Source organism: Eumetopias jubatus, unplaced genomic scaffold, assembly GCF_037043125.1.
Source record: "Eumetopias jubatus isolate StellerSeaLion01/CBP00866 unplaced genomic scaffold, mEumJub1_p1.0 scaffold_2, whole genome shotgun sequence".
NCBI lineage: Eukaryota > Metazoa > Chordata > Mammalia > Carnivora > Otariidae > Eumetopias > Eumetopias jubatus.
In genome coordinates, this window is record NW_028274808.1 from 39093201 (window position 1) to 39114177 (window position 20977).

Here is a 20977-nt window from a genome sequence, read left to right on the forward strand (position 1 = left end):
TAAACAGTCCCTAAATAAATCCTGGCGGGGGCGCGGGAAATTCCACCTAGTTAAAAATCTAGGAAGCGGTGTCAAGTTCACCCCAGGAGGTCTCTGGGGAGGAAATCCCCATCTCCCCTTGTCCCAGAAACCACATCAGGTTAAAGTCACTGTCTAAAGAGAGTTTGGCGCATTCGGGTTCATTTTAGGGGCACTCTTTTATCTCACGGAGCACAGCCTGTCTAGGGCTGACCGGAGCCGCCTAGAAGCCACACGCAGTCCTCCCAGAGTCACCTGGGCGAGGACGAGGGGGTACCCCGGCGCGGCCGCGGGCGGCGGGTACCGGGCGTGGTATGGGAGGGCGCCCCCCCCCGCGGCTCCTTTAAGGGCCGGCCGCGGCCCACGTGCTCCGTGACGTCAGAGCAGGAAGTGTTTGAGGAAGTCGCGCTGGGCTGGCAGGTTTAAGATTCCCGCATTTTAATGTCTTCGGGGAGGTGCCAGAGCCCCCGGTTTTGCCGCCCCAGCCCCCGCCTCCCCCGCCCCGGGGAGCGGCTCCCTTGCCCCGCGTCCCTGCCAACAGGTGAGTCCCTCGGAAGGCCGCGGGGGGGGGGGCCCTGGTGCCACCTGCAGAGCCCGCCTCTCCTCGCACCTCCCTCCTCACTTGAGGCTCCCGAAGGAACTTCTGTCGAGTTTAAAAGTCGGGGTTTCTGGGCGTACAAACCTATCTCTTGCGCGGGTTGGAGTTGGGAGGCCCGGAACAGCCCTGGCCCGGGTGGTTCCAGGTGGCCTCTTGGAAGTGGTGGCTTTAGGAGAGAGAGAGCCATGATTCATTTGGACTGTGTGAAGACACACGTGACCGTGGGGAAACGCAACGTTAGACTCTGTCCCTGCCACCTTGAGCAGAATGCGGGCGAGGCAGGGCGCCCCTTGCTGGAGTCTCGGCTGGGATGCCCTTTCGAGTTCAGGGGGTGTGGAGTAACGTCTCCTTTGAGTGTCTTTCCTTCCTGCCTCCTTCCACAACAGCTGAGGTGGGGGTGGGGGAAGGTGAGAAAAAAGTTTGCTACCAAAACCCAAAAACAAACCAGACAACCTGGTTTATTTACAAAATGAAAACCAGCTGAGGTTTTTCGTCTGTCGCATAGAAGGGCAATGTTATTTCTTACCTTCTCCGTCTATCTCAATGAGTTTCATTTTTTCTTAACCTTAATCTTTTGTCCCCCACTCCAAATTGCTTACAGAGCTAGCACGGCATCAGTATGAGCTGGTCACCTTCTCTGCCAACCCAGACATGTGGGGCCTGGGAGATGAAAGAACGACTTGGGACGGGGGGATTTGGAAACGTCATCCGATGGCACAATCAGGTAGGGCCTCTGTGGAGCTGGGAAGAGCTAAGGGCGAGCAAGGGTCGGAGGAGGGGAAGACAGGTTCCCCTGGAATCACCTCTGCCCAACACTGTGCTGGGTGGGGGAGGGGGCTCACCTTTGGCCAGGGGCTTCTTGGGAGAGAGTGAGAAGGTGGAACTGGAAAGGGGCTTCAGAGCTGCCAAGCTGACTCTAAGTGGTCTCCAAACTTTACTATGTTCCCCAAATAAACAGTACAAATATTTTAAGTTTTTAGCCTCGGTTTTATGTATCTTAAATTAGTATCTGTGCTACCATCACACTATCATGTACTAATATATTACATGTTACAAAACATACAAAAATAGAAAAATTTAAAGGATGACCATAGTAAAGTATATTTGTGTTTAAAAAGTTGCTTTAAAAATATTTTAAATATGTACTAATTATGATACCTTCCCAGTATTGTTTGCAATATTGCACAGCACAGGATATACAGATCCATATGAAAGTGAGAATTATTGTTAAAGGTAGTGGATGAAAATCCATGTTTCAAAGAATTTTTATAATTTGGAATTATTTGGGCTGATTTCTTTTTAGATCTGATTAGATCCTCATTGTTTTTATTCCTTCTGTGTCTGAAATGAGTTTCTCACAAGAGGAGTGTTCTTCCATATTCCTGTTTGCCTGTGCTGGTGTTACATGTACTGAAGTTCTCTGCAGGAATTTCTTTAGGCACTTGTCCATTTTATGAGAGTCATTTTATTGAAATTGGATAATACAATCCATAATCTACCTAAGCCTGGGCCCCTGTCCACCAGCGCCTGCGGAATCACAAGTGATATGTACTCTTCTGAAAAATAATGTGAGGAGGGTGTCATAAAGCTAATATCAGAAAAGCTTAATTTCTTTTTAATTCTTTTGGATTCCAGTCTTGGGTAACCCTGGTGCACATACACCCAATTTGGAGACCACTGCTCTAGGGAACCCTCAGTCACCAAATAACTAAAGTTAGCTTTCTGACTCCAAAATCAGACCTGTGAAGTCCTTGAAGGAAGGCACCTACTTTTTGATCAGGGGCTGCTGAGCGCTTTTATGGGCTGAAGGGATGGCAGATTGTGTCCCGCTTCCTAGGAGCCCGCTGCAGAAGCCCGCGGGAGAGTCATCAAGCCTACTGGCCAGCCACATGAGAGCGTCATTCCAGACAGCCACCCTCCTTTATCAGTTAGTTGGAAGACGTTCTAGGCCCTGCCCTGAGTCCTGTCAGCTCTGAGTAGATGGAATGACCCCTGGAGGAATGCGGGAGCCAGAGCTGGAGGGCGGCAATTCCCACGTTTGACCCGGAAACCAGAATTCCAGCAAACCCTATGGCCAAGTGGGCCATAGAAACACAACTGGCTCAAATGTGTTCTGTTCTGAATGTAACCATGGGCCTAGCATTACAACATAAGAGCCACATCATTCTATGGCCCCACATAAACCTGGTCTGGGCTGCTTCTAGATAGGCCACAGCTTTTAGATTCTTGACTACAGCATCTGTCTCGCAGCAGCTGAACTAGAGTTGTTTGGTTTCCCTCAAAAGGAGTTCTGTCCAGCTGTGCCATGTGTCTGTCATCTCTAGCTCAAAATGACCTCTGTCTGCTCTGTGAGTTTGGAAAGCTATTGTCAGATGGAATTTGTTTCTGGCTTTATAGATACAGGCCTGAAAAAATTGTGTGTGTGTGTGTGTGTGTGTGTGTGTGTGTGTGTGTGTGTGTATAGATTGGTCTTCTAGAATTACTACTTTCAAGTTCCTCCCCCTGTTCAAAACCCTGTTTGTTTTTCATTTTTATTTTATCTTTTAATTGAAGTATAGTTGGCATACATTGTTATATTAGTTTTAGGTGTACAACATAATGATTTGATGATTCTGTACATTATGCATTGCTCACCGTGAGATAGTCACCGTCTGTCCCCATACAGTGTTCTTATAGTATTATTGACTATTATTTCCAATGCTGTACTTTTCATCCCCCCATGACTTATTTATGGTACTGAAAGTTTGTATCTCTTAATTCCTTCATCTGTTTCACCTATCCCCCAACTCTCCTTTGGGAAACCATTAATTCTCTGTATTTATGGGTCTGTTTCTACTTTTTTTCTTATTCTTTTATTTATTTTGCTTAGATTCCACATGAAGTGAAATCATGTGACATTTTTTCCTCTAACTTATTTCACTTAGCATAATACCCTTTATGTGCATCCATGCTGACACAGATGGCGAGATTTCATTCTTTCTTATGGCTGAGTAATACTCCATTGCATATATATATATCCCACATCTTCTTTATCCATTCATCTGTTGATGGACACTTAGGTCGCTTCTCTGTCTTGGTTGTTATAAATAATGCAAATTATTTCCAGCAAACCCTATGGCCAAGTGGACCATAGAAACACAATTGGCTCAAATGTGGTCTGCTCTGAATGTAACCATAAACATAGGGGTGCAGATATTAGTGTTGTCAAATTAGTGGTTTTGTTTTCTGTGATTAAATATGCAGCAGTGGAATTACTGGATCATATGATAGTTCTGTTTTTAAGTTTTTGAGGAACCTCCATCCTGTTTTCCACAGTGGCTGCAGCAGTTTGCATTCCTACTAACAGTGCACAAGGCTTCCCCTTTCTTCACGTCCTCGCCAACACCTTTTATTTCTTGTCTTTTTGATTCTAGCCATTCTGACAAGTATAAGGTGATATCTCATTGTGGTTTTGATTTGCATTTCCCTGATGATAAGTGATGTTGAGCATCTTTTCATGTGTCCATTTTCCATTTGTATGTCTTTGGAAAAATGTCTTTTCAGGTCTCCTGCCCTTTTTTTAACTGGATTATTGGGGCTTTTTTTGGTGTTGAGTTGTTAAGTTGTTATATTTTGCATACTAACCCCTTATTGGATATATCATTTGCAAATATCTTCTCCCTAGGTTGCCTTTTCATTTTGTTGATCACTGTTCTTTCTTCTTTTCTTTTCTTTTTTTATCTTTATTTTTTAAAGGCCAAACTCCTTATTCTGCTGTTTGAGGCCTCTTCACGGTCTGGCCTTACCCTATCTTTCTAGCATTACCTCCGCTTGTTGGCTCCCAACAAGTTGGTTGGCTGAGCCTTCTCTGGGACAAGCCTCTCTCTCCTGGACAGCTTTACGTAATTCTGCCCATTCCTCCAAGATCGGCTCTAGACCACCTCCTCAATAAACCTGCCATGGACTCCTTCATTCAATGGAAATTAGTTCTTCCATTGAATTCCCTCAGCTCCACTCATTTGGCATGCTTCATATACTGCCCTTTTGTCTGTGTATAAGAATGTGTCTTGTCAAGGCTCTAAGTTCCTGGTCAGCTAGGGCCCTGTCTGGCTTTGGCTTTCTTTCAGTTCCCCCATAGCAATTGTCTTTATGTTATACACACGTTATGTGCATAAAGTCATTCACTTTCTCTAAAGATCTTTTTTTTTAAAGATTTTATTTATTTATTCATGGGGGGGGGCGCAGAGGGAGAAGCAGGTTCCCAAGGAGCAGAGAGCCCGATGCGGGACTCGATCCCAGGACTCTGGGATCATGACCTGAGCCCAAGGCAGACGCTTAACCATCTGAGCCACCCAGGCGCCCCTCTAAAGATCTTTTTGGAAAGGGGAAAGAGCCATTAATCTGTCATTACAAATGTAAGCTCCCAACTATCATAAGTGTGACATGGAGAGGGGCCCATGGCAGTGATACCTTATACCAGGAGGTGGGATTAGTCAGGAGGTCGGGAGTGGGGGGTGGGGGGGAGAGGCTGCTTCAAGGAAGTGGCACTTAAGCAGAGACCTGAGTTATTGGTAGAAGTTAGCCGGGCTTAGCCGGGCTAAGAAAGTGGGAGGAGAGTTCCAGGAAGAGGGAGCAGCCTATTCAGAACCCCTGTGGTGGGGCAGGTCTTGGCAAGCAGGTGGGACAGAAAAGCCAGCAGGACCAGAAGGGAGGAAGGGGGGGAGCCAGTTGCAAGGGAGGCTGGAATGTAGAAAGTGACAGTGAGACCCTGCCAAGAGCTTTCATTTTTATCTGAAGAGCAACAGGAAGCTGTTGGAAGGGGGTCCGCTCCGACTGCAGGAAGAGTTTGGAAGGGGCCCAGGCAGTGATGTGCTGGGAAATTGGCTCCCCAAAATAACATCCTGAGTAGTAGTGTTTACCAGTTTCCATGGGGTAACTACTCCCACTATGGCTTGTTTCAAGCCACTGACAGTTTAATTAGCCGGTCTCACTGAATTCCCAAATGTTTAACAATCCGCTCTCAGAAGAGCTGGTACCAGGACACCACTGGCACTGCCCTGTCATGTGGGGAGACGAGTCATGAAGCTTTTGGAGATTGGACAGGTGAGAGATTGGACACGGCTGAAGGTGGCTGGAGATGGAGAGAAGTGGGCAGATCTATGAGCTATTTTAGGACTTGGTGGGGGAATAGAAGGTGAGGCCTGAGAGAGCAGGAGGAGTCAACTTTCACACATACTTAGTGAAACCTTGCTGATGAGCCTGGCTCAGTCCGGGAAGCTCTCCGTCACCCTCCTGGGTTGTTCCTCGGGTGGGGAAATCCTTAGGTCTGCTGTGGGTGCTTAGGAGGTTCTTTAGTTGATGTCCAAGATCAGAACAGGAGTAGTGTATTCTTTGGTGGATGCGCCAGTGTTCACAGCCTCTTGAAGAAAGCTGGTGGGATAGGTGATTTTGACAACTTAACTCCAGTCATACAATGATTATACATATATCTATATACACATATAACGATTGTACTTTGCAACCGTGTACGTTTCCTAATATTCCATATACTTTATCTTGTCTACAAAAGAGAGACTTTTTAGTTTATCACAAGAGCAATTGCATAAAAGAATCTAAGCCTTGGTATCCTCAGTCACATTTGTGATGCCCAGTAATCAGACCTATCATTTATCGAGAACCTACCATGTGCCATCAGTGGGCTAGGCATTTTACATGTTTTATCTCCAGCCTGCATAACCCTAAAAGGAAGAACTGTTACCTTTTTTTTTTAAGTTTATTTAAGTAATCTCTACCCTCAAAGTGGGGCTCGAGCTCACGATCCCAAGGTCAACAGTCATACCTCCAAGTAAGCCAGCCTATTGTCTTTATTTCTGTTTATTGCTGAGGCAATTGAAGCACAGAGAGGTTAGGTCACTTACCTAAAGAGGCTAAGCTAGTAAGTGAAGGAACTGGAATCTGAACCTACATTGATTCAAATCCCAACTTCCTGTTTCTCTACTGTGGCTTGTGGCTTTTCCATGGTGGGTGATCCAAGATTATGGACACCCCTAGAACATTCTCAGGTCTCTTCAATCAGTCTAAACCATTTTGAAGCACTAAGGGAAAAACTCTCCTTTGGAGGACAACATGCATAAATCTTTCTAAAACAAATATTTCTTAGCAAGGGCAGTGTACCAAATGCCCCTACCCCGGTTTCCCTGAGGTTGTGGAATCTGTTACCAAGCATGGGCCTTGGCAGTCCTTGCTGTGTCTGTACTCCCATAAATCCTTAGCCCGAGGGTCAGCACAAACCGTTTATCAGTAGATAGGCTGATGTTTTCAATAAGACCTTTGTTAAATACAGAGGAAGAAGAAAAAGATGACCTGAGTGACCTCAGCCTGCAGCACCTTTTGGGAATAAGGGGGGAAAACCACATGACTCCCAGTCACCCATACCTGGGTTCCAGTCCTGGCTCTGTTACTTGCCAGCTTCATGGCTTTGGGCCCAAACTTCCCCCATGGATTTTGAGGATGCTAAAGATATTGATCTCCTTGGCTCTCAGCATGTTTGGGCATGAAATAGGGCCGCTGCTTTCTGAAAGGATCTGGAAATGACCCAGGGTGCCTTGCAAATATATTCTCTGTGCACTTTTGCTGTGAAAGAGGCTGGGAATTGCTGTCTGGTTTCTCAAGGATGCCTGTTAGGATGACACGAGGTAATGAATGTACTGGTTATCATAAAGCTATAAAAAGTAAGGTGTTACTAATTATCTCTCCAAAGTAGTACCGACTTTGACTTGTTTCCTCACTGGACAAGATTAAGCTCACTTCAGCTTATGTGTGTGTTTTGGAAGTTTTAAAGACTTCATTCAATTCACTAAGAATTTATTGAGCACCGACCCAAGCTCCATTAGGGGGAAAAAAAGAAACAACCTTGTCCTCAGTGTCTTTATGCTCCAATTGAGGAGGTAAAATGAATGCTTAGCAGTATATTAAATAGGTCTAAATATGGGCGCCGAATTGTGTAGAACTATGAATGGCTGTGTCCTGTACCAGCTGTGTTTGATGCGTTATCCATATTCTCTCGTGAATGCTCAGGGGAGAGGGAAGGCTCCTTGAGGAAAGGGAACTTGAGCAGAATCTTGGAAGGAGACAGACTGTAGAGAGTCTGAAGAGAAGACAAATCAAATGGGTAGAGTAACATCTACACAAGGCCAGAGAAAGGAAATGATGCTACTGTAATTTGCTAAAGGCTCACTCTGTGTCAGACACTCCATCTCGTTTTGCCTGAGGGGTAGAGTCATCTCCCTCTTATGGATAAAGACCCAGAAGCTAAACTAGTGGGCTCAGTGTCCCACATATACCAGGTGAAGGATGAAGGAGGTACACCCTGACTTATTTCACCCCATAAGCCCCTGTGGGTGAGTTTGGAGGCCTCTATGTCTGTTGGCTGTTTACACCAAAGGGAATGGGTTGAACTCAGAGCCTTCTCAGCCTAGACTGGTCAGCGTGGCTGAGTCAGTGGTGAAAGCTATAGCCAGACCCTGTACCTTTTGACTCTCAGACCTGAATTCTGTCCTTAGGCTCTCTCTAGGCCTAGCTTAGCACTTCCTCTCTGAAGTGTTCATCTTGGAGGGCAGGGCCTGAGAAGGAATGAGCTGATTATTACTAATTACCCCCTTTTACCACAGTGGCCTGTTGGATGGTTGCCACGGTAACAGGAAACAGGTTTCTGAGCCAGAGGTTTGAATGTACCTCTTGGCTTCCAGTGAGTTTCCCCTCCTCATGTGAAGAAGGCTAACTCTGGGAAGCTGGGTCAGCTCCTGAGTAGACTGACCTTCAGCTCACTTGTGCTGTCACACCTTTTGGTAGCTCTCAGCCATCTGAGGAGGTGCCCCCCCCCCGCCACTTTATACCATACCCCAGTTCCACACAAGTTTTGTTTTCATGTACAAAAGAATCGCAGACTTGAGGGACCTTCATGATAAACTGCATTCAGTATGGGTAACACTGTTGGTACCTGTCTCCATTTTCTCAAAATACAAACCAGTTTTAAATTTTGTCCCACATGAGGCATCACTTACCAGAAGTTGGAGGCTGAGATGGTTTGCGCCAAGTCTGGGTTTCCACAGAACTGAGCTAAGACTCTAGGAAGTTCTAACCAAATAAAGAAAGTCATCCGCTGCTCTTGGAGTTTCATTGCTAGTGAAGAACAAACTCCCCAGGGTTTCAAAGCCGGTATTTTTAGTCTGTTTCTGAACTGTTTAATTGAATTTTGCTTTCTAGAGCAGGTATGTTTTTAGCAACAAAAAGTCATTCTGTATGGGTTTCTGTTTCAAATGAAGTATTATTCATGGAAAACTGTAATGTTTTAGAATAGCCTCAAGGGTCACTGTGTAAGAAAAGTTTAAGTGTGTCTGTATCTGTATGAGACATTCCCAAGCCTAGGGAGTTAGGATTTCCCCTGAAACCGTAGGACTAAGCTGAGTTGTCCACAAACAGAAAGTGAGTTTTGATGTCTGTGCCCAGTTAGTCCACAATGTGTTTAGTATTCATATTGCGAAGTTCACTTTTTAGTTTGAATTAGGATACTGAGGCCAGTATCAAATCTTCAATCTTTAATATCAGTCTTCAATATCAAAATCTATTTCTGGACTCTGGGTTGGGCTGGGTAACAGCTGTGTGTTAGATCCAGTGAGTGTTGAACAGAAGATTGCAATTATCTACAGTTATCCAATGTATAGATTACCTAAAATATTTTCTAAATCACTTAATCTACCTTTGGGGTTTGATTTATTTGTCATTTTTATGAAGGAAGCATACTGTCTGCGGTAGGCAGAATAATGGCCCCTCCCAAAGATGTCTGCATCCTAACCCCTGAACCTGTGAATATCTTAAAAAAAAAAGTGGAAGAGGGAGGCGGGAGAGTCAGTGTCCAAGTGATACAATGTGACAGGAGTCACCTGGTCCTTGCTGGCTTTGGGGATGGAGGGAGGGACCCTGAGCCAACGAATACAGGCAGCTTCTAGAAGCTGGAAAGGTCAAGGAAATTTATTCTCCCCTAAAGCTTCCAGAAAAGAACACGGCCCTGCTGACATCTTGATTTTTGCCCAGTGAGATCTGTACCAGATTTCTGACTCGAGAACTGTAAGGAAATAAATTTATGTTTTAAGCCACTAAGTTGGTGGCAATTTGTTAATAGCGGCAGTAAAAAACAAACAAAACACAAAAAACTAACTGTTCTGTGTATGGAAGTTAAAATAGGTGCAGATCTTTAAATATCTTGATTTAAGCTCTGAGTCATTCTGAGATGACAGACCGTGAGTTGCAGTATCTTGTTCTAAACTGTTACTTTTATCAGACTGTCCATTAAAAGATTACCTGCTGAATGGACTCCCTTGGCCCTGTTACCTTGTTTTGCACTTGGCCCATCAGTTGTAGAACCGTACATTCCAGTCTCAGTTTCCATGGAGATCCCACCTGACTGGAAACAAGCATCTCTAATGGCACGTCAGAGCTGCCATTGATGAAGTTACCATAGAACTGGGCTAAAATGTTTCAGTCTGAACATTCAGGGGAAGTGAAACCTGAAAGCAAATTTAAATCCGTTTGAGGACAGACAGGAATCGGGAAGTTCACGATGTAGAGGGTGTAACGTTTTGTGAGATCTAACAGTCTGTACATCAATTGAAGAAACAGTATTTTCACATGTTCCCTAACTCATGAAAAGTATTAGATGGATTTCTACCTGAGTTCACTTGTACAGCTGCACTGGTTGGTTCAATAGCAACAGGATTTATGATTTTTGAAAGAGATCAGCTCTTCTTCAGAGAGTGCCTCGGGATCTGGGCCAAAGATCGGGGTTCTAATAGCAATGTGTGAATGGTCTGGTAGGACCTGATTATCAATGCCTGCTTCCACGGGCTGCACCCTCAGGATTGTGTGTCCTTACAAAAATAGGCATGTGGCTACCGCATGGGTGGGCCTTGGAAACATCATGCTAAGTGAAAGAAGCCATCACAGAAGACCACTTAGCATGTGATTCCATTTGTGAAATGTTCAGAACAGGTGAATCTGTGAGGATAGGTGATTGCCCTTGCTCAAGGGGCTGGGAGAAGGGTGCCTGCTAATGGATGTGGGGTTTCCTTGGGGGATGATGAACATGTTTTAAAATTGATGTGTGGTTTTGGTTGTACTATGCTGACCGTACCCCACACCGTTAACACGGCACACTTTAAAATGGATGAATTGTGTGGTATGTGAATTATATTTCAGTAGAGCTGTTAAAAAAGTAGGCATGTGAGGGAACTGCTTGACACACAGCTTAACCACAGCAATATTGGGATCTGGTAGAAGCAACTTCTGAGAATATCGTAGAGGTGTTGTCTCTTTTCTGGCACTGGCACTGTATGAGGCACAAGAGGCTTCTTTCTGAAGCTCATCTTTCTCGAAGGTCAGTTTTAGGGATTGGTCTAACAATAAGTGACTCAGTGGTTTTCTTAGACTACTTCTGCTCATGTTTGGAGACTTCCATTTTTCTTTTCCTTACTGGGTGGGTCTGTGTTCCTGCGGGGATCACGGCCAGTTTGGTAGCTGCGTGCCCATGTTGCAGTTCCTGCTGCAAGACAGCGCGTGCGCATGGGGAGGTCCTGCCACACTTCTCCAGGTGCCTGTTTCAAGATTTTATTGATTTATTTGAGAGAGAGAGGGGGAGAAATATGTGTGATCAGGGGGAGGGGCTGAGGGAAAGGGAGAGGGAGGGAAAGAATCTTGAGCAGACTCCCCGCTGAGCCCAGAGCCCTGAGATCATAACCTGAGATGCCACCCAGAGTCTGTCAACCGACTGAGTCACCCAGGTGCCCCTCAACGTGTCTTGTTCAAGTCCCATTCAGCACCGTATGAATTGCTACACTTACAAGAATGGGGATTCTTTTCAGGGTGCGTTTCCTAAAATGACAAAACTCAGAAAATGGTCTGTCAGGGCCTCTAGAATATCCTTCTTCAGTTGGGCAAGTAGTAGAATCTTGGTATCGTTCTGCCATCTTTTCTTGCTGGAGGTTTTGCTGAAACCATCCTGCAGGCGTGGCTCTTCCCTAGTACATAGGGCTGTTGGGGAGGTCGTTCGTTGCTGCACGGACACAGAATATACAGGTTGCTGGTATAAGTCAGCTTGCTCACTGGTGGTGGGCCCAGCTTTCAGGCCTCTGCCACTAGAGGCATGGCCAGGGACACCCACTGTCTCTCAGCCATCCTGGAGGCCCCGTGGGCCTGAGGAGGTGGCAGCGGTTGCTCCCTGTGGTGGGCAGAGCACCTGAGGCCAGAGTCACTGTCCCTGCTGCCTCCAGCACTGTAGCCGTAGGGCTCACTCCTTTTAGTCTGTCCCCTGGGGCTCCTTGGTGCTGCCTAGAGTACCAAGGAAAAGGGGTGAGTTAATCCTCAGGACACAGGCAGGCAGTTAATTATTCACAAACGTTTTATTGATTGCCTTCCCTTCCATTCACAAAATCTCTCGGCCGAGGGCATTGTGCTGGTTACTAGAGAAGAGGTTAAAGTGCGTGAAGATGGATAAGCCTGTAATCTAACCAAGAAAAGAAAATAAAGCTATGACTCTACAGGAAAGAAGTCTTTGGTAGGTGTGTGTGATGAAGTGGCCTGTTTGGAGAGCAGAGTAAGACCCCCTTGAGGTGGGTTCCTGCAGCGCCTGCGCACCTACGCGAGCAAGAGCATAGACCAGAGAAGCCCGGGACTGGACAGCTGGTCTGATACAGCTGCAGTGTCAGATGCGTGGGCTGGGGGAGGGGATGGGGGGCTTCTCGGGAGAGTGGCTGGAAAGGCCGGGTGGGGCCAAGCTGCAGAGGATTTTGGACGCCAGGAGTACTTGTGTGACATGGGTCTGCTCTGCCCCCAGCAGTGTTATTGGACGCCTGCTGAAAGCTGGACACTGCTAGGTACTAAGCTTCAGGATAGCTCTGGAAAGTGGGTGTAGGCGTTCTCATTTTACAGATGAAGAAACTGAGTCAGACCAGGTGCTCTGCCCCAGGTCACAGAGCTAGGAAATGCTAAATTGAATCATCCTCTGTGTTCCAGCTGCTCTGCTAGGTTTGCCCTCTCTCTGGAGAGACGAAACTTGCATGAAGTATGAAGGCAGTGTGGCATTAACTGTTAGGTTGAGTCACAGGCAGGTGCCATTGGCATGGGTCAAAATGGTCAATACCAGCAATGTCCTGTGGTTCTATCTAGCAGTTGGGGCTCAGAGAAGTGAGAAAGCTCTTCGGCAGGAATGGTGAGCAGAGGTTTCATGCAAGAGGGGGGACCTGAACAAGGCCTTGGTGTTGACTCTGGGTGGCTAGAAGTGAGAAAGTCAGGCAAGAGGTGGAGGTGTGGAGGCCAGCCTGAGAGGCTGGCAAGTGACTTGGGGACATCTATCAGAGGACACGTATGTGGGCCTTGGGATCCCAGAGGTCCTGCGGGCCGTGCTCCGGGCCCCAAGGAGACAATTCATGTTTGACCCATGGCGCTCTTGGTGGGTCTGGTCGGGAGTTCTGCTCCTCCTGTCCCTGTGCGTGCTCTCTCTTCAGGAAACAGGTGAGCAGATTGCCATCAAGCAGTGCCGGCAGGAGCTCAGCCCCCGGAATCGAGAGCGGTGGTGCCTGGAGATCCAGATCATGAGAAGGTGAGGGCCCCCGCGCACCAAGCCAAGACAGGGCTGTCATTGCAGGGGGGACGCGGGGCTTTGAGGCATTGCAATGAAATCTGGAGGGAGCCCTTTGAGCTTTGGGATCGGGAACAACGGCCCCACCTGCTGCATCTGGAAAAGAGAGTCATAAATCTCAGTCCCTCAGTCAGGATAACAGATGACTTCTAGAGGAGTGGCCCTCAGTGTCCAACTCTGGGCTTTTGGTCAGCTTTACTTATATTGAATAATTTAAGATAGCCATCACAGTGACTTGTCCTTTGTCACAGCAGAGATCCTTTTTTTTCCCTCCTATATTTCCGATTCTGAGATGGTATGTGACTCTCCACTGCCGTAAACCGATCGCAGATACTTATTCCTCCATTGTGGAGACAGGGACTGTCAGGCCGTGCATGGGTGCTGTCCTCCCACGTAGTGAGGGGTTTAAGTAAGCATTTAGGTAAACTAGCAACCTAGTTGTTTTGCAAGACCTCAAACAGGTGCTCCCTCCATGAACCTCTTAAAACACACACCCACCCACCCACACACCCTAATCCCCGCTTGAATGGCCTGAGATTGGAAGTCCCTCTACTTTCTATGCTTTTGGCAAGACCTGTAACAGGTGCTCCCTCCGTGAACCTCTTAACACACACACACACACACACACACACACACACACACCCCTAGTCCCTCTACTTTCTATGCTTTTGGCAAGACCTGTAACAGGTGCTCCCTCCGTGAACCTCTTAACACACACACACACACACACACACACACACACACACACACACACACCCCTAGTCCCTCTACTTTCTATGCTTTTGGCAAGACCTGTAACAGGTGCTCCCTCCGTGAACCTCTTAACACACACACACACACACACACACACACACACACACCCCTATCCCTGCGTGAATGGTCTGAGATTGGAAGTCCCTCTACTTTCTATGCTTTTAAAAGCAGTTTCAAAGTATAGTGAGGACTTGATATGGGCACTCTAAAGAAAATTAAGTTGCACATGAGGCACTCACAGTCCTTGAGCTCATGGTGCTGGGTGGATGCTAACTGACCTGGCACCGAGGTAAGTAGCCCGTGCCTGACCTCTGTCCTCCTGCTTATTCCAGAGGGCCCTCGGCTTGTCCGGGCCTTTGTTGTAAAACTTGTAAAATGGACAGAGGAGGAGAGTGGGTTTGAGCCAGATCCTGGGTTTTTCCCTCATTGCTGTCTCCTTCCTAGGCTGAACCACCCCAATGTGGTGGCTGCCCGGGACGTCCCCGAGGGGATGCAGAACTTGGCCCCCAATGACTTGCCCCTGCTGGCCATGGAGTACTGCCAGGGAGGAGATCTCCGAAAGGTGAGGCTTCCAGGGTGGTGGGGAGCAGCGGGGACGCCGTTCGCCCCTTTCCTCACTGGGAAGCGTGGGCAGCCGTGGTGACTTCAGTGGGCTTGCTTTTCCTTCTCAGATCCCCCTCTTCCATGCTCAGGGTGGGGCGACGTGCATGATGTGAATCAAGAGACTGAATCAGAAGCCCTTAGGGGAAAGCCAGGGAGGGGTCGCTGTATGTATGTCCTGCACCATGATTACTAAAATGACAAGAAAAAGTCACCAGATTTTGAGGACGGGGAAAGACTGGACCAGTTCCAAAACAAACTTTCCCTCCCTGGGCATGTTAGGGCCACCAGCTGTCCTTCAGCGTCCACGTCACTGCTGTCCTATCAGGGCTTTTGTCCCCCAGATGTGGCAGCACTGCAGACAGGGTCACAGAGTGGAGCCGGAAGGGAGCTGGTTTAGTAATCAGGGAACTGGGCTGATGTTCCAGAGCCACCAACTGACTCACCATCTGGGCATTTGTCCCTCTAGTGCATTCACTTCTCCTTACAAGAGCATGTACTTCAGGGTGGGTGACGTCAGCCCTTCCTTGTCTCGGGGATGGTCATGTCTGGCCCCCTCCCCAGTGTCGTCCGAAACGGGATCATACAACCTGCTTTTAGACTTGGCCTTGTTTGATTTTCAACATCCCTGAGGTGCTGGTACAACACGATTCCCACGTGAAGGATGTAGATGGATGGTGAGGTGGATTACCAGGCCTCACACGGCTACAGTGGCAGAGCTTGGGTCACAGCCCATGGGAAGCCAACTGCAGGCCACCTCTCCATCTAGGACACTGAAGAATGCCACATAGTATGAGGCAAAATAGAAGTTGTCTCTGGACGACTAAGTTGTTTTTGTATTGAAAAAGAGGTTGCTCTGTTAGTGCACATCTCCCTGAACTCTTCCCTCTGGAAGAAGGGTCACAATATTTTGGGGGGGGGGCGGGGAGGCAGGATACCCTAGCATTTCTTCTGTCTGGCAGTTTCCTGGACCCAGCATCATGTGCTGTTTCCATTACTTTTTTTGGCCCCTTCTGTCTTCTTTTTGTAAAGGAAACCTTCCACAAGGGTTGATCTGCCTGAGTGGCTTTCTCCTGCCATGGGAGATAGGCGGGTCGAGGGAGTGGTGCAGCAGGATGTGAACAGTCATTGGCATGACCTACAAGCTGGGGACTGATAACGGATGAGAAATGGGGAACTTGATAATGCTTCAGTTTTCCTCTTTGTTTTCCTAACCTTTGACAATCATCTGATTACTAAATGCAGTTATTTAAAATGGGAGCTCGAGTCATGTTGTTGCAGTTGAGTGAGTGGTTCTTGGAGGGCAGCATGGGAGTTGGTGGGCTGTGACCTGATTATGGAGGGCTCGGAAGCCTGGCAGAGAACTTGAGACTTGATCATGCAGGCCGCGAAGAGCCAGTCAGCCAGGGAAGAAGATGACGAAAACTGCAGCGTGATTGACCTCGCGTAGGGCACAAGATGATCTGGGGGAGGCGGGCAGCCCTTGCACTCTAAGGGGCCTTTGTCCGTGGGGTCCCCCCACATGGGGTGGGCAGTGCAGGGAGAGCGCCGCTGCCCAGAGCGCCAGAGACCTCTGTTCTCTCTGTGCTCCAAATGAGGTAGCCTGTCTTTCCCTCCTCTCAAGAGTTCAAAGCCTATCCCCCTGCGCACTGAGAGACCAGCTTGGCCAGCATGTGAGCAAATGTAGAAGCCAAAACTGACTGAAAGAGTGAAGTCTGTATGCCCAGCTCAGGAAACGGGCTCTTCAATGTTCTTGGATATAAATATTAGTTAGTGACTATAACCCTCAGCTGGGAAGTTATTTTCTCCATTGTTTTCATTTGAGGCCAGCCACCAGCAGCATATTGAGCCAGGGCCAGGAGGGCAGAGAGGGCACGTGTTTGAGCTCAGGCCTCAGCTAGACACGGCCTCATATTCCAGGGCTGCACTGGAATGGCTGTGTGAGCAGACCTCACAGAACCTCTCCAGTCTCAGGCTCCTCACCTGTGAGGTGCAAATGCCGACGGTATTTCCCTTGGTGGCAGTGGGAGGATGGATGAAAGGAGACAACGTAGGTAGAGCTTCACTGAGCTAAATCGTGTAGAAGTTTGCCGGGTCCCAGGCTCATTAAATATTCCCCGCTACCATCATCACCCCACTGGCCACGTTGGAGAAGTGGTCAGAGCGTGGTGTACAGTGAGTGCCTTCCATCCTAACCTCTTCGGGATGCAGGAGCAGTGGTCCCATTGTGGTGGAGTGTGGCCTCTGGCCTGCCTCCCTCAGAACTGCGGCTCAGGTGAGCCTGAGAAGCCCTCCTCTGAGAATGACTCAGACACCTCACCTGTGAGTACGTGAGGACTTCTGGGAGTTCTCACTACTGCTTCCTACTTCCCTGCCCAGGCCACCTGTTAGCCTACGTCCCCAAAGCCCCGGGGCTGGGGTGAGCACTCAGATGACTTCAGCTGGGAAAACACACTGTGGGCTTGTCGGTGGTCGGGGACTGCTCACTCTGATGCTTCTTCTCACCTTCTTGACAGTACCTGAACCAGTTTGAGAACTGCTGTGGCCTGCGGGAAGGAGCCATCCTCACCTTGCTGAGTGACATTGGTAAATCCCAGCCCTGGAAGTCAGGCTGTGCCCTCCGGGGAGAGTCTGTGGTGCGCCTGTGAGTCCTGGCGGAGCACAGAGGGGAGCTATTTTGGTCCTCCGTTCCCTCCAGAGGGTGGGGTTGAGGGGGCACAGAGTGGGGAGGTCAACAGGGGACTAGTCAGGCAGGTGCTGAACTCAAATAGATTTCTCTTCCTTCCGGACTAGGTCATGAAGTGAATTGTGGGTATATAGAGTAACAGATTTCCTTCCCATTAAAAAGCTCCACTCCCTACTTTCCTGGAATGGCCAGCAATGGAATGGGTTGTCATTTGAATGAATTTCATCCCTTGGCAACTAATTTTTCCACTTCGACATTGGCAGTTCTTTTGCCAATTATAGGCATAGGAAAAACTGCTCCTGCTTAATCCTTTGGTGCTGTTACTGTCCTCGGACACGGACGAGGGTGTCTGCCACTGTCTCTGAGAAGGTCAGGGAAAAGAGTGACCTCAGGTCACAGAGCTCAGGTGCAGTCTCTGGACCCTGGTGCCTGCTCTGGAGGGAGCGTGGACAGGGGTCTCCGCAGGTTAGCACATGGCTCCAGCCTTCAGACGTGAGAGAGGGCCTGATCCAAACCTCTTTTTTTTTTTTAATCTCTGAGGTTGTTGGTACAAGTTGATAGCTTAAAGTTTAAAGTTATCCAGAGCTTATCACTGAGTGTTTGCCCCCAGATGTGGGCACTGATACAGTTTTCATCCCTCTCCCTTGCGAGTTCTTTGATGCTGCATGTTTTTTTCTTTTTGTTTGCTCAAACTTTTTTTTTTTTTTTTTTTAGAAAAATATCAAGTGTATAGAAAAGTTGAAAGAGTAGTACAGTGAAACCCACATACCTTTCCACTGGGTTCATCAGTCATTACCATCTTGCCGCACTTGTAAACCTGTGTTTTCTAACTTTTGTCCTGGAAGGATAGGTGGGCCTCCAGGCTCTAAAATGCTTTGCTTTGTAGGTATGGGTCCGCCTTTACCTTACCCTGCGCCACTTTTCATAGAGGATGGGCAAGAAGGAAATGAAGGCAGGGAGAGCCCAGCAATGACATCAAGTTATGATCCAAACAATCTGACACAGAAAATTCCATCTCCCTTTGGATGGAGTTCACCGTGAGGACAAGTTGACATTGCACGAGTTTATCTGATTTGAATGGTGTCCACCACCCGCCAGGCTGGTTCCTTCGTGAGTTGGCCTGTGTGGGTCTGCCGGAAGGGCCCTCTCTGTTTGCCTGGAGGATCTAGTCCATAGGTTAAGAGTCCCACCTGTTTTCCTGACACTTACTTTGCCACATGGCTCACCAAGGCAAGTTTTGCTTAGACAATACTTGTCTTGTTACCCCAGTGACCAGATTACTCATTTATTCTCTGTTGAGTTCCGTTAAAGGCAGGTTAGTAGGTTGGGAATATTCTTTTGCTCTTCATGGGAAACTCATTTTATTTCTCTCTGGTTAGAGCTTTAAGTCATTTTTTAAAATGTTATTCTCTCAGATATTTTTCTTTCACTGATGAGATTATTTGTGCATTCAGCAAATAGTTATTAAGAAAGTCTTTATTGGCAGGAGTACACAGAACATTCTACTTCCTCATATAACTTTTACTTCCTCAAGTGATTCTCTAGTGATATTAAGAGTGCCTCAACTGGTTGCATCTTCTTTGGACTGGGCACATTTTGTATCCAGTTACCATTGACTGGTGTGACAGCCTTCATATTATGTATTGAAGTTGTAGGTGTGTGTTTAAGTCATTCATAAGTCAGAATTATGAATGCTGGTAAGCTCCCAAGTGCGTATGTAGTTCAGCTCTCCTACAGATGGATGAACATTCAAATTCTTTAGGTCACTGATTCCCTGTCTTTCCTCTTCATGACCCTAAACTGGAAATAGTGAGTCTTTGAAGTACTAATGCACTAGAATTAAATTCTTGAAGGAGAGACTTGAGTCATTGCTGTATCTCCAGCATCTGCAATAGTGGTATCTTATGTAGCAGCTTCTCTGTAAATATCTGTCAAGTGAATGACATAAATCCCAAAGGAAATTAAAATAAGTAAGACCTGCTTAAAAAAAAAAAAAAGATGTTCACATATAATAAACAGTCCCAGGTCAAATGCCCACTCCTCTACTTATTGGCATTGTGACTTTACACATGTTACCTAGTTTTTTTTTTTAATTTTTTATTGTTATGTTAATCACCATATATTACATCATTTGTTTTGGTGTAGTGTTCCATGATTCATTGTTTGTTCATAACACCCAGTGCTCCATGCAGAATGTTACCTAGTTTTTAAGAACATCTGTTTTATTAGCTGTAGAATGGGACTATCACGTGCCTCATTAGAACTGTTACGAGGATCAAATGAGGTGCTATACCAACAGCTGCTAGCACGGTGTCTCCTGCCCCTAGCATCATGTGCCACTAGCACATGTTTGTTCCATTCTCAGTTCCTTCACCCTCTGGATTTGGATTAATAGCATTCCTTTTGAAAAACGTGTCACCCTGATTTGGGATCTGGTAAGCCAGGCTGCTGGTTGCCTTGTTGAAACTTCCCTTCCTGGAAATGGTTACCTTTCAGACCTTTTCCTGTGTCAGTCACTTTTTGGAGGCAGTCACATCCCCTGGTATTGTGGTTGTGGAGGTTGTTGATAAGCTTGTATTTTACTTTCATTCCCATTTCTGATTTGTGTACAAGATTTATCAAATTTATTTCTTTTGCAAGGATCTCCCCACTGAAAGTTCAAAAGCTTTTCTTGGAGCTCGTCTAACATAACTCTTTTGTATTCTGAAACATTTCCTGAGCATATTTTGTTCTAGTTTGTTCCAAGTGCTGGCCTCATGTTTCCTTTGTTGGAGTTGCCACTGCTGTTCTCTGCTGGGTTGACTTCAGATAAGGGGCAGAGCCACACCCTTGACCACGGGGTCCAGAATTCATCGTCTTCTCTTCTGGATTAAACCTGTTTTAACGTAAAACCTCTTCTGCGCCACTAACCTTACAGAGATGCCCACTCAGAGCAGCATCAAGATAATAGAAAAGATTTTTCCAATGAACTTTATATTGGCCAAGAAGATAATACAGAGTACACATGAGAAAATGAGCAGTTGCCTGGTGAGCATGTGCCAGGACAGAACTATTAGACAAATTCTTTTTTTTTTTTTTTAAGATTTTATTTATTTATTTGAGAGAGAGAGCGCGCAAGTGAGCACGAGCGGTGGGGGGTAAGGGGGGGCGTGGGCAGAAGGAGAGGGAGAAGCAGATTTCCTGCCGAGCAGGGAGCCTGATGTGACCTGAGCCGTGTGACCTGAGGTGAAGGCCGATGCTTAACTGAGCCACCCAGGCGCCCCAGACAAATTCTTTTATGCTGGTAAAAGATCAGGAGACAGGTACAGATGCAGCCAGAAATGATCTGGATTTCCATATAACCGTAAAATAGCTCAAGGAGGTTACATCTAAGTGAACTCTATTTAAGCAGTCTTGCTCATTATCCTTTGGAAAATATTGGAGTGTGTTTCCTTTTGCCAGCAGAGGTACAAACTCCTGAGACAAGGTTGAGGGACAGATGGACACACTCCGGAGGCCTATGTCTCCACCGTCTGACAGGGACCTGCCTGTGCCTTGGCCAGCTGGGTGGTCCCTGTTGTGTGATCTCATGGCCTTATTGGGTCTTAAGTCTGAGTCAATCTTCCTTGATTCTCCAGATGGTCAGTTCACTGTGGGGACTGACCATCTTGTC

At 47.1% G+C, this 20977-nt stretch overlaps 1 protein-coding gene across 5 annotated transcripts in view; it reads left to right on the forward strand.

Moving 5' to 3' along the window:
- The first annotated feature begins 411 nt into the window (after positions 1–411).
- Positions 412–20977, forward strand: part of IKBKB (inhibitor of nuclear factor kappa B kinase subunit beta) — a 56942-nt gene continuing 36376 nt past the window's right edge. For 4 of the 5 annotated variants that reach the window (XM_088020972.1, XM_088020975.1, XM_088020973.1 and 1 more), the window contains exons 1-5: positions 468–559; positions 1218–1340; positions 13153–13247; positions 14484–14601; positions 17156–17225. In XM_088020972.1, the coding sequence (XP_087877098.1) occupies positions 1236–1340; positions 13153–13247; positions 14484–14601; positions 17156–17225 (388 nt within the window). In that variant the 5' untranslated portion in view covers positions 468–559; positions 1218–1235. Of the gene's footprint in view, positions 560–1217; positions 1341–13152; positions 13248–14483; positions 14602–17155; positions 17226–20977 lie in introns of all 5 variants that reach the window. The other variant, XM_088020974.1, reaches the window with a different exon arrangement.